This window comes from Mustela nivalis (assembly GCF_964662115.1).
Source record: "Mustela nivalis genome assembly, chromosome: 4".
In the NCBI taxonomy this organism is placed as follows: domain Eukaryota; kingdom Metazoa; phylum Chordata; class Mammalia; order Carnivora; family Mustelidae; genus Mustela; species Mustela nivalis.
This window is the reverse complement of record NC_139023.1, coordinates 117,738,911-117,751,961: the sequence shown is the minus strand read 5'-3', so window position 1 is coordinate 117,751,961 and position 13,051 is coordinate 117,738,911. Positions and strand designations below refer to the sequence as shown.

Here is a 13,051-nt window from a genome sequence, read left to right as displayed (position 1 = left end):
CTCTGTCAAATAAATCAATCTTTTAAAAAAAAGAGTTACTTCAACTTAGAATGTAAGTATCTTGTGTTCATAGTCCTCAGTGGGGACAAAAAGTAGGCTGCAATATGTGAGTCAACCATTTTTTTTTAAATGTATGTACCAAGAGACAGAAGGCCAGGAGGTACAGCAAAACAGGAGAACCAGGTTTGGTGAGGTTCCAGGTTTTCTTTCCTTGGGATCTTTATTCCAACATGTGATAGTGAGGAGGGTACAGTTGGTCTCCTGCATTGTCTTGGTGACAAAGAGCTCTCACAACTATTCCGCTCAGCTTGACACACATTCCTACGAATGTAGTAGACATTATTTGAATTAATCTGAAATCCTAATTCTGTCCAAGGAAGCTTTTGATCTCAGTTTCACACCTGAGAGAAGAATGTCACAAGTAAACAGCTATTATAACATTTTACTGTTTAAATTAATGAATCAGTCCTCTGGCTTATCAATCCCCTTCTGAGGATGGCCAGTGTGAATCAATTCCTCGGAGCATAACACTACTACTTACATGCACTGTGGGAAAAAAAAAGCCCAATTCCTAAACATGCAAAACAGGCCCTCCCACAGACTCTGTGAGGCCTGATCTCAACTGGTGGCTAGATCTCTTAAGGGAGAGCCAAGTACTAAGAAGCGATATATTTGTCCTATCACGCAGAAACAGAGTCTCAATATAATACCTTGAAAAATATCTTAGCAAAATTACCAGCAAATTTCTTAGAAATCTGGTTCATCAACACTTTTAAGTATGGTTTCACATGACGCAGGAGTGACAACTGTTCACACCAAGGCTCTTCGTAAATCTGGCCTGCGGCCCGATCTGGCTCACACTGCCCATATTGGATAGCCTCAAGCTAAGAATAGTTTTTACATTTTTCAAGAACGACTTTCACATTTTTAAGAGGTCATTTTAAAAGAAAAAAAAGACAAAGACTACAAAATATTTATTGGATCCCTTCACAGATAAAGCCTGTCACCCCTCGTCTATAGGAAGAGAGCACGCTGCTTGGTCCTACCCCAATGAAATGTAAAAAGAAAATACTCAAAGCTAACCAGGAGAACAGGTCAAAGGCCAACCTTTCAAACAGAAAGAAGGAAGCCCTCCTCGATCTTAGCAACTTTGAGTATAAATCTGCATAAATAAGATTCCAATTATTTTGGTAACAATTCAAATGAAAGAAATTACAGTATTATACCAAAGCACATAGCTGAAGTTGAAAAAAGCAAGCTGGATAGCTGCTCTTCTTGAAGCTAGTTGGAAAACGGACAATTCAATATAAACAACCATGTAATTTAAAATGCTAAAGCTAATTCTCATTTTACAGCTGACAGAGGAATTCAGAGAATGTAAGGATGTATGAAAAAAAAACCCATAAAATGAAACATAAATAGCAAGAATTACTTAATCTTTATGATTTCTATCGAAGGTAGGTAAAGCAATAGTAGCACCATAAAAACAGAATTGATCAAACCAGGACACTAAAAACAAGGACATATAAAATTGTGTAACTTTGAAAATATTTATTGATTGCATATTCATTGAATCATATTGGTGGGCCTATAAAATTATTTTACTCAAACTTTATTTTCAAAAATAACTTTTGGAATGCACCCCATGAAGCTTGTTTGGATTATCTGTGTATACACAAGCAATGGGTTGTAAAGCAAAGTATACTTGCTATGGATGCCGGCCAAAGGTGTGAATGTTGCAATGACTTAGAAGTACTCACAAGCCGATGGCTTTCTAATAATTCTACTGCTACGCCCAAAGGAAAATTCCTTAGACACAGCAGAGCAAGAGGTATCATAAGACACTGTACAATTCTTCCCTGAAATGCAAGATAAGACACAAAGTACAGAATTTCTACAAAGACCTCCAGTAGGACTCATACTCCAAGACGCTGATCCTCACATATTTCTGGGACAGTCATAAAGTTCTTGCGTATTATTATGACCATGAAGAATGGCTTCCAAGATGGAGAAACAGATGAGCAGGTACACGGCCTCTTCAACAACTCACTTTAGGCCACTTTGAGAGCAATGGAAGGAGTCTAAGTAGTAGCTAACACTTTTCATTTATTCCTGGGGTTTCTTTTATTTTAAACCAAATTAATTCATCCTCTCCATTATAGATGAGTCCTTCTGACATCCAAGAAAATAAAAACAAAATTCAAAATATAGACATAGTTTGAAGTAAGTATCTTTAAATGAATATGTCCTGCCTTATAGGACTTACATTTACTTTTACTTTAAAAAAATCTTCCTTAACTTAAAAATGGTGAAGATGGCAAATTTCATGTTATGTGTTTCTTATCATAGTAATTAAAAACAATTATGTAGGGTGCCTGGGTGGCTCAGTGGATTAAGCCTCTGCCTTCGGCTCAGGTCTTGATCTCAGGGTCCTGGGACCGAGTCCCGCATCGGGCTGTCTGCTCAGCAGGGAGCCTGCTTCCCTCTCTCTCTCTGCCTGCCTCTCTGCCTACTTGTGATCTCTCTCTCTGTCAAATAAATAAATAAATAAAATCTTTTTAAAAAAATTATGTAGAAAAGTATATTGTAATAGAAACAGATAAGCATAATAGGATGCATTTTTAAATTCTTTTTAAAAAGAGGTACCAATATATTTGGCTGTTTTGTTTCTTCTTCAAGTGTATTTTGTTCATAAAATACAGATATATATTATTCTCTGTAAAATGAGGGAAAAGTGTTTACAGAGAAGTCTGAGAAGTCAGGGTTCTATACCAAGAACAGGAAAAACTGATTAACCCGCACGGTCACATAATAAAAGAGTGTGTTATCATATGTTACAAGACACATCAATCAAATGTCATTTTTAAAAAGTTTCTTAGAAATATGCTATGTCCCTAGACTGACATCTCGCCAATATAGCAGGGCTCCCACTAACACTGACTGATACTCGAAGATGAGCAGTCACGACGAGTCTGCACCAGTGATCCTCAGGCTCACTTAATTCCTAGGGATACTGACTAGTGTTGACTTTTTATAAAAGGGGGGTTAGTTGCAATGTGATCTCCTGAAACAGATCCTGGAATAAAGCATGTTAGTATGAAAGTGGTGAAGTCTGAATAAAGAGAGTGGTTTAAATAGTAACAACATATAATGTTAATTTCTTTCTTCTGATACATGCAGTGGTCTATAAATGTTACCATTAAGGAAAGCTGGGCAAAGGGCCCATGGGAACTCTTCCATACTATCTTTGTAACTTTTCTCTAAATCTAAGATCATTCCAAAATTAACATTTCCCTAAAGGGGGGCAGGAGGGACTTAAAATAAGGGTGTAACTGTGCACACAGGGCCACAAAACTCAGCTGTCACGATGTGTGATAACAGCAACAGAGAGGAGTATGCCAGCGTCATTTCAGAAACAGCCCAGAGAGAAGGAAGTGGTGATGGGGACAAGGTGCGAGGGGACTCCCGTGGGCCCATCGTGTTCTGTTTCTGCCCGTAGGTTCTGTAGTTGCACCTGCGTGTTCCTTTTACGATAATTCACTGGACTCGACCTTTCCCTATGTTACCCTGCCATTAAAAAAGTGAAGAAATTCTTCCCCGGTACCGATAAAGGTTAGAATGAAGGGAGAATCTGGACTAGGAGATGTCTATGTGGGAATGCAGACATCTGCATGGGGGCGGTTATGACAGGGTATTCTAAATTCAAGTTTTCGGAGCCGGGAAGGATCTTGGTGGCCCCCAGGTCCTGGCGCAGACCATTCTATCTGGAGCAGCCCCAGAAGCGCTGACGCAGCCAGGCGCACAGGGTGCCGCTGTGACACGCACGCAGGTCACAGACCCCTGACCTGCCCCAGCACGGCTGCGAACCGCATGCCCTCCACACCTGGTCCAGAGGCTAGCCGAGCCCCCTGTTGTGTTCTGATTCCACAACAGAGCCATCACAGTAAGTTCTCATAACCTTCAAAGGCTCAGCAAAGCTGCTTCTCTCATAACAGCTGTTTTTACCCCATCAATCACACCGGGTTTTTCCAACACTGTGTAGACTTCATACTTCCACCACTGCATCTGTGTTTGTTGTTACTGTTTACTAAGTAACGGCAGATCCTAGATTTGAACAGTGGTGGAGCTGGAGGGCAACGAACCTCTACTTGTTTTAAAGATGAGGAAATTGGTGTCACAGATGTTCAGAACCCGTCACTAGTTCCTAGAATTCAATTCTTTATTAGGTCGTCAAATTAACCTAGATGCTTCCCCCGTAGTTACTGTGTGATTAGATGAACTGATATGCAGTTCCTCACGGCACTAGTTTATGACCTGGGTTCTTTTGTGTATAACTCAGTTCATAGTGGTGTCTGTGGTTGTCTGTGCTGAAAATAATTCTTGCTGAACGGTACAATGCCAAAAGAAAAGACAACAGAAACACGTCTGAAAACTTAAAATGTCAAAGATGCTCCCTTTTTAATGTGTGGATCAATCATGTAAATTAAAGGGGAATTTAGGAATATTTTTTAAGAAATAACAATTTTAGGTAGGCAATTGTAAGGAAGATAACAATCATACATGCCAAGGCTACATGATTCTTCCACAGGCCCCATGGGGAGATATCGATGCCCTGGTTGAGCAAAAATTCTTCGCCTGTACATCTGAAATTCAACAGAAAGAGAATATGACTTCATTCTTAGCATTTGCCAAATTCTACTCAATTAAATTCACTCCTCCCGGGATGCCTATGAGGCTCAGTGGGTTAAGCCTCTGCCTTTGGATCAGGTCATGATCTCAGGGTCCTGGGGTAGAGCCCCACATTGGGCTCTCTGCTCAGCGGGGAGCCTGCTTCCCCCTCTCTCTGCCTGCCTCTCTGCCTACTTGTGATCTCTCTTTCTCTCTCTCTCTCTCTGTCAAATAAATAAATAAAATCTTTAACCAAAATTAATTATTAATTAATTATTTCACTCCTCCCATAGGTTTCCAAGGGTCAAATAACTATGCCTTTATATATAGTAGGTAACAGACAATGAGTGCTTACAAATCTGCTAGATACTATGTTGAGCAACCCACATGTAACAGTTTAGTTAATCCCTAAAACAACCCAGTGGGGGTTCGGATATACCTGTAAAAGATGAAGAGGCTAAGGTTTAAGGAATTTAGGTCCAAGGCCACAGATTCACACTGTGAACCAAGTTGCTAATCTCTGCAAATTCATTTGTTTCCAGATCTACGATGCTGCTCTCTTTGAAGGGCAGAAACATTAATCAAGTAATTTGCCCTCACTCCTAAAGGGGTAAACCTCAGTTTTAACAGAAGGCATCAACAGATAACAGATGACATTATTACCAAGACAGTCAAAGCTCTTTCTAGAACTCATCACCCACAAATCAGCCATGCAAACGAACACAAGCTAAGAATTTTGCAACTGGGTAGAGAGGTGAGCAAGGGCTTCCTGGCACCGTTGCAGTTCCATCCACTCTTGCAGCAGGACTGGAAAGAGCCCAGCAGATGCCTGGCTGCAAGCTGTCACCAGCAGGCCCCTTTATGAGGGGGAAGCCTCAGTGGCAGCTGAAGCAGAACAGGGTGGGGTAGCCCTAGCACCGTTTAGAAAAGCACCTGGCTTTTCTAAAACACCTGGTACAGCCTTAATTAGTCCTTGTTCCTTAATTATTCCTTAATTATTCCCCATTTTTGTGCAACTCTTGAAATCTGGCAGTTCAAAAAAAAAAAATTGGTATGGCCAGACAAAAGACAGAGAGTGGGCAGGATAAAAAAAAGCTGCTCTTTGCAGAGGTTTTCTAGAAATACTTCAAACTAGCAATGTGTCCTGTTACTAAGAATTATTTCATGAAGGTCCATAAGATTTTGGATACCAGCATCCTCTTTTCTTTCATTAGTTAATGTATCAAAGTCAAACCGTTAACAACAATCATGGATAAGGAAAGTGTTACTCAGTTTTTAAAACATCCTCTTGATTTTATGGAAATCTGCATTTCTGTTTTATTGACACTATGCAATAAATGCAAATTCTTTCTCATGACTGAAATGTGTTTCCTTCTTTAGAGGCACATGCTTTAATAAGGGTATTCCAAGTCAGTTTAAAAGAAAAAAAAATAGCTGTGCAGACTTCAATTTCTTCATGCCTCCTATTTAGGTGCAGGAAGAAGGGGCAGGTGTCTTGAGTGTGCCAGGGAAATGTTCTGCTCCTGGCCTCGGGTTGGGCTTCCAAGAAGCTGTAAGTTCATGAATCTGTACACTTGCTATAATCCATAAATTTTAATATCCTAAGGCTTTGCAAAAATATCAAAGCAGCTCATTTCAAACTCAGGTGTTCTGAAAATAAAAGCTAAAACCCACAATTCAAAACAGCATTTTAAAAAGGCCCCAAATGAACAACTCATTAGAAACATTTCCCCAACTTAACTATAACTTGGACTGTAGTAGAACATCAAGGAGACGTGCACTGTGCACAGGTCTGCAGTAGAAGGACCCTCAGGAGCCACATGGTCCAGTGGCCTTTCTACATGACACCCCAAGAGTAAGCAAATCCATTCTGACATTGAGTACAAACTTACATTGCATAGCTACAGGTATCATTCCCTGTTACGTTGACTCCTGGGCAGAAGTTTTGTCCCAAAAATTCATTATGCTGCAAAGCCTATAATACAGGGGGGATGAGACAAGGTAAATGGTTTTAAATTTCAAAAAGTCTCCAGAGAATGATCATGTCCTCCTAGTTTAATCTTTACTGCTATTCCTAAAAACAAACCAAGCCTCACATTCATGGTCTTGGTCACATCAGAACAGTCAAAATTCTTTTCCCTGGCAACTAACTGGGTGGCCTATGTCGGGCTTTTGGCTTCTAAAACAAAGGCTTTAAAAAGTATTTGGCAAAGAGGGGAGACCTGTGGCTATCCTACCCATAGCTCCTTCCTCCTCCTAATTTTATAATCCCACAAACAGTGGGATTAAAATCATAAAACGGTAGTCAGTGACTGTTGTTAATTTACAGCATCTATTTAAGAATGTTTTATATTGTTCCTGTTTATTTTCATCAAAACCAGTGCTAATTCTTGGGAGTCAGAAACCCAATCGTACTATACTAAGACACAGTTTTCTGTGGACTTGATGAGCTTTTTCTAAAGCCAATAGAGTAGCTGTATTATATGCTCTTTTTCTTCTAATTTCAATATAAAATATATATTCTAGCCCCCCCTTCTCTATTTTCGTGTGGAACTGAAATGCAACGACAGTTTTTCATATCCATTAGTCAATCTTTCTCCTTTCTGTGGAGTTCTCTTCCACCCCTCAGCACCCTCGGACAGCAGCGTGACTAGGGAAACCTCAGGGGATGATGGAGGTGAAACTCTTCTTCATCGCTCGGAAAATGAAACCCCTGGGAGACTTTCACAGTTCATGGCTGGGGTAATGACGTTGGCAGGCTTTATTCTGGTTGTTCCTAGCTTGGGAACAATGAAGCAGTCACAAGGACAGATGAGGAAAACTTACCGCATAGCCGTATCGAGGAATGCTGAAGTACTGAAGCCAGGAGAGCCAAGGTGCAACGGTTCTGAGATTTACCAACAGCCCTGAAAATATCTACGGAAAGAAAATGCCAAGAATCAGACCTGGTGAAGGGATTTCATGGCGAATTACAGAGAATAATTTCTGAGTCCCCTACAACCTTCACAAACATTTCTTCTAAGACTTCCCTTTGCTTACATATGCCCCGCTAGAGCTGAGGCTATTTGTGGTTCTAAATGAATGACAACATATCTCTAATCCCTATATCATCTAATTGGAAGACCCTTCATTGTCAAGGCTTTTACTGTTGGTGACTGCTCACGATGAAAGATCAATAAAGTACTGACTGTCCCAGCGATACCATCACTCTATGCTCACACCAAGAAACTTACCAGAGCAGATCCTGAACATCTCCTGCCCCTCTCTACTTCCCTAACACAGTAAGATCTGTTATTTACAAGGGCTTGCATTCTATCTCCGCGTGACTATAGAAATAATCTGGCGTTCGGGATGCATGCTTAAAATAACCCAAAGCCTGGAACTGATACACAGAATAACATGGAGTAGTACAGCCTAACATATGGTGAATACCTTCATTTAAAGCTACCAAAAAGCCGTCTTATGGTGAAGGACCGAGGCCAGCAACAGATGGCTACATGAGAGAAGGTTTATATTTAACTTTTAACTGGCAGTAGGTATGCTGGGATAGACCTACCATTGACAATGTTGGAGTGACTACGTATTCCTGAACTTAACTTAACCAGGTGCTTAACAGAGGAGACACTGCATCTCAGAGGAAAATGTGGTGTTATGACTGGTTTTAAAGGATCTATATACAAACTTCTAAATAACAATAAGATGAAGCATCTAATACATTATCTAGAACATTTTTATAAATTGAAGACACATTATTTATTGGATAACATGATAGAAAACATATGGGAAGGTTTATCACTTTCTCAATAACGATTAGATTGGTAGATGTCAAACTCAGAAATGGAAGACTTAAACTTTGGCAAAAATTTGTGCTAATTATGCTCCTTTTAAGGACATCTCTCCTCCTCTAGCAGAAAAAAACACATGTATTAAGTAAACAGGCTAATGTTCCTGTTCACTTGACGTTAAGGGGCAAGGTGGTAACTAGCTGATTCGCTTACTGATTCGTCTATGTACAGGGAAAATTAAGGGACACGTAAGGTTAGGCTTCAGTAACCATTTAAAAAAAGGTAGGCAGGAATAGATTGGTATAAGAGAATGTCAGGAACCCAGAAGGGAGAAGACACAGTACTGTGTGGACTTTGGAACTTTTCAGTGTTTTTATTTTTTTTTTTTAAGATTTTATTTATTTATTTGACAGGAAGAGAGAGATCACAAGTAGGCAGAGAGGCAGGCAGAGAGAGAAGGCGAGGCAGGCTCCCTGCTGAGCAGAGAGCCCGATATGGGGCTCGATCCCAGGACCCTGAGATCATGACCTGAGCCAAAGGCAGAGGCTTAACCCACTGAGCCACCCAGGTGCCCCTTCTCAGTGTTTTTAAAACACCCCTTTTCAAAATACTGGAGGGACCCAAGATAGACTACCCACACTGCAAACTGTTCCACTTCTCATGGAGCTTAGCTACTCCCTTGGAGGGGAGTATATCCAGCCAAACCATTAAGCCACTGCTTAAATAAGTCTAACACGAGCAAAGAAGTTGGGCAATTAACCTGATGCTTTTATGAGGGAATCTTACAATCAAAATTTTTCTGGGTTTTGTGGGTTCTTTTTTTTTAGAAGTTTCTGTTTAAATTCCAATTAGTTAACATACAGTGTACTATCAGTTTCATGTGCCCAATTTAATGATCCAACACCTCCATACAATACCTGGTGCTCGTCACAAGTGCCCTCCTTTATCCCCATCACCTCTGTGACCCAACCCCCTAACCACTTCGGTCTGCTCTCTATAGTTAAGTCTGTTTCTTGGTTCGCCTCATTTTTCCCCCTAAGATCGTTTGTTCTGTTTCTTTAGTTCCACATATGAGTGAAATCTTGTGGTATCTCTGACTTGTTTCACTTCGCAAAATGCTCTCTAGCTCCATCTACATCATTGCAAATAGCAAGATTTCATTCTTTTGATGGCTGAGTAATATTCCATTCTGTCTATCCATCTTCACATCTTTTTATCCATTCAATAGTCAGTTGACATTTGAGCGCTTTCCATAATTGGGCTATTGTTGATAATGTGTTTACAAATATAGGGGTGCATGTATCCCTTCAAACCAGTATTTCTCCCCCCTCTGGGTAAATACCTAATAGTGCAGTTACTGGATGGTTATGGATCTTGGTGCAGATGTAAGTGGGATCAATACCCTGATTTTTCTTTCTGCCGCTTCATTATTGGTGTATAGAAATGCAATAGGTTTCTGTACATTGACTTTGTATCCTGTGAATTCATGTTCTAGTTCTAGCAATTTTTGGTGGTCTTTTGAGTTTACTATAGAGTATCATGTCTACAAACAGTAAAAGTTTTACTTCTTCTTTACTGATTAGGTACCTTTCATTTCTTTTTGGTGTCTGATTGCTGAGGATAGGACTTGTAGTACTATGTTAAATAACACTGTTGAGTGAGGACATCCATGTCTTGTTCCTGACCATGGAGAAAAAGCTCTGTTTTTCCCCACTGAGAACAATACTGGCTGTGGGTTTATTGTATATGGCCTTTCTTATGTTGAGATATGTTCCCTCTATCCCTACTTTGTTGATGCTTTTTATTAAAAAGGGATACTGTACTTTGTCAAATACTTTTTCTGCATCAACTGAGAGAAGCATATAGTTCTTATCCTCGCCTTTATTAATGTGGTGAATCATGCAGACTGATTGGCAAATACTGAACTACACTTGCAGCCCAGGAGTAAATCCCATGGGACTGTGATGAATGATTCTTTTAATGTACTGTTAGATTCAATTTGCGAGTATTATACTAAACATTTTTCCATCCTTGTTCATCAGAAATATTGGCCTGTAGTTCTCTTTTTCAGTGGAGTCTTTTGGGTGGGGGGGGGGGGGATAGGGTGATGCTGGCCTCATAGAATGAGTTTGGAACTTTTCCTTCCATTTCTATATTTTGGAATAGTTTGAGAAGAATAGGTATTAACTATTCTTTAAATGTTTGGTAGAATTCCCCTGGAAAATCCTCTGGCCCTGGACTCTAGTTTGTTGGGAGATTTTTGATGACTGAATCAATTTCATTGCTGGTTATCAGTCTGTTCAGGTTTTCTATTTCTTCCTCTTTCAGTTTTGGTAGGTTATAGGTTTCTAGGAATCTGTCCATTTCTTCCAGGTTGTTCAATTTGTTAGCGTATAGTTTTTCATAATATTCCCTTAGAATTCTTTGTATTTCTGTAGTGGTGTTATTTCTCCTCTATCATTTGTGATTTTATTTATTTGGATCCTTTCTCTTTTCTTTTTGATGAGTCTAGCTATGCGTATATCGATTTTACTAATTTTTTTCAAAGAACCAGCTCCTGATTTCACTGATCTGTTCTATTGGGCTTTTTTTTAGTTTCTGTATCATTTATTTCTGCTCCAATCTTTAATATTCCTTCTTTCTGCTTGCTTTAGGCTTCATTTGTTGTACTTTTTATACCTCCTTTAGGTATAAGGTTAGATTGTTTATTTGAGATTTTTTCTTCCTTCTTGACGTAGGCCTATATTGCTATATACTTCGCTATATATATGTCTCGGGACTGCTTTTGCTGCATCCCAAAGGTTTTGGACCATTGTGTTTTCATTTTCATTTGTTTCTATGTATTTTTTTAATTTTTTGATTTCCTGATTGACCCATTGATTATTTAGTAGAATGTTGTTTAACCTCCATGTATTTGTAGTCTTTCCAAATTTTTTCTGGTGGTTGGCTTCAAGTTTCATAGTGTTGTGGTCAGAAATATGTAGGGTATGATCTCATATGGTATGATCTCAACCTTTTTGAGGACTGATTTATAACCTAGTATGTGATCTATTCTGGAGAATGTCCCATGTGCACTTGAAAAGAATGTGCATTCTGTTGCTTTAGGATGAAATGTTCTGATTATATCTGTTAAGTCCATCTGGTCAAGTATGTCATTCAAAGCCATTGTTTCCTTGTTGATTATCTGCTTAGATGGATCTGTCCACTGCTATAAGTAGGGTGTTAAAGTCCCCTACTATTATTGTATTATTATCAATAAGTTCCTTTATGTCTGTTATTGTTTTATATATTTGAATGCTCCCATATTGGGGGCATAAAGATTTACAATTGTTAGATTTTCTTGTTGAACTGTCCCCTTTATCATGATACAGTGTCCTCTTTCATCTCCTATTACAGTCTTTGGTTTTAAAGTCCAGTTTGGTTTTTGAAGTTTAAGTTTATCAAGGTTTCACTATATGTCACCCAAGAAGCTTCTTTTAAGAACTCATGTGTAACAAAATGTTAACTAAAGTTATAGCAATTATATTAGAACAGTAGCCAAAAAGGCTCGGTAATGCCAAGAAAAATCTGTATATTCTCTAATATAAGCTATCCCTCAATACATGGTCTCCTTAAAGCACACGATCCCATTTACAGAATCCTCAAAGCAGGTTTAGGTAACAGGCAAATCTGTGGAAGGAACAAGGGGAAATAACTAGTTCTCAGAGAAGCACAGTTCCTACTCACCATCATAAACACAAAGGAGATGGTCATGAGAAGTGTTGCTATGGATACCACACTCTGGCCTGCTGCTATGGCCAGTGCCATAGAACTGGCCGAATAAGCCACCATCATAAGGGTGAACATCATGACGAAGAAGGCCTCCACAACTGGTTTCAAGCCTTAGTTGGGAAGGAAAGAAGGTGTTGAATCCACCTGCCAAAGTAACTGTGTATTTGGGATTGCTTCCTATGCAAAGCACTATAATATTTGGAGAAACTAATACCAAAATGAAGAATATTCATCCTCTATTCAACAACCTTGGGTCACCAATTTCATTACCAGTCCCCCCCTCCATATTACTGTATAAAGTTATCATAGTTTCTTTTTTATACTTGTTGCATAAGCACATTTCCGTGTAACATCTCTGCTCCTCCTTTATTTATAATTATTAACAATTTCTGAGTATTTGAGATGAAGAGCTCCAGGCAACACAACTGGCCCCAATTCTATTGCCTTTTTTTCTAAGAACAAAACTTGTCAAGAGCATATTTTTTTTTACTCAAACATCACCACATGTCTGTTTGCTATCACTGCATTGAGTAAAGAAACTGGGAAGATTAGGTGACCTCCCAGTGGTTTCAATATCGGGGGGAATGTCTCCACATTCCAAGTTCCCCAAGACAAAGCACCATATTAATTCTGGGATTGAGGGTGGGGTTAAATAAATTTCCTAAAGCTACTTTATAAATGATAATGGACTAATACCATGGATCATACAATCTGAAGGTTTTGGAACAGCTGTCAAAATTCTGAGGATCTAGGTTGTATGCCTAATTCTTCATGACACACCTCTTATTTATAAAATGGAAGTTTAAACTCAATCAGTTGGTTTTATT

General features: G+C 39.2%; 1 protein-coding gene across 4 annotated transcripts in view; it reads right to left on the bottom strand.

The window, feature by feature from the left end:
- Positions 1 to 4,426: 4,426 nt before the first annotated feature.
- Positions 4,427 to 13,051, bottom strand: part of ABCG2 (ATP binding cassette subfamily G member 2 (JR blood group)) — a 159,646-nt gene continuing 151,021 nt past the window's right edge. For all 4 annotated transcript variants that reach the window (XM_082726607.1, XM_082726609.1, XM_082726608.1 and 1 more), the window contains 4 exons: positions 12,180 to 12,334; positions 7,495 to 7,584; positions 6,561 to 6,643; positions 4,427 to 4,643 (listed from right to left, as the gene is read on the bottom strand). In XM_082726607.1, coding sequence (XP_082582733.1) covers positions 4,496 to 4,643; positions 6,561 to 6,643; positions 7,495 to 7,584; positions 12,180 to 12,334 — 476 coding nt within the window. In that variant the 3' untranslated portion in view covers positions 4,427 to 4,495. The remainder of the gene's footprint in view (positions 4,644 to 6,560; positions 6,644 to 7,494; positions 7,585 to 12,179; positions 12,335 to 13,051) is intronic.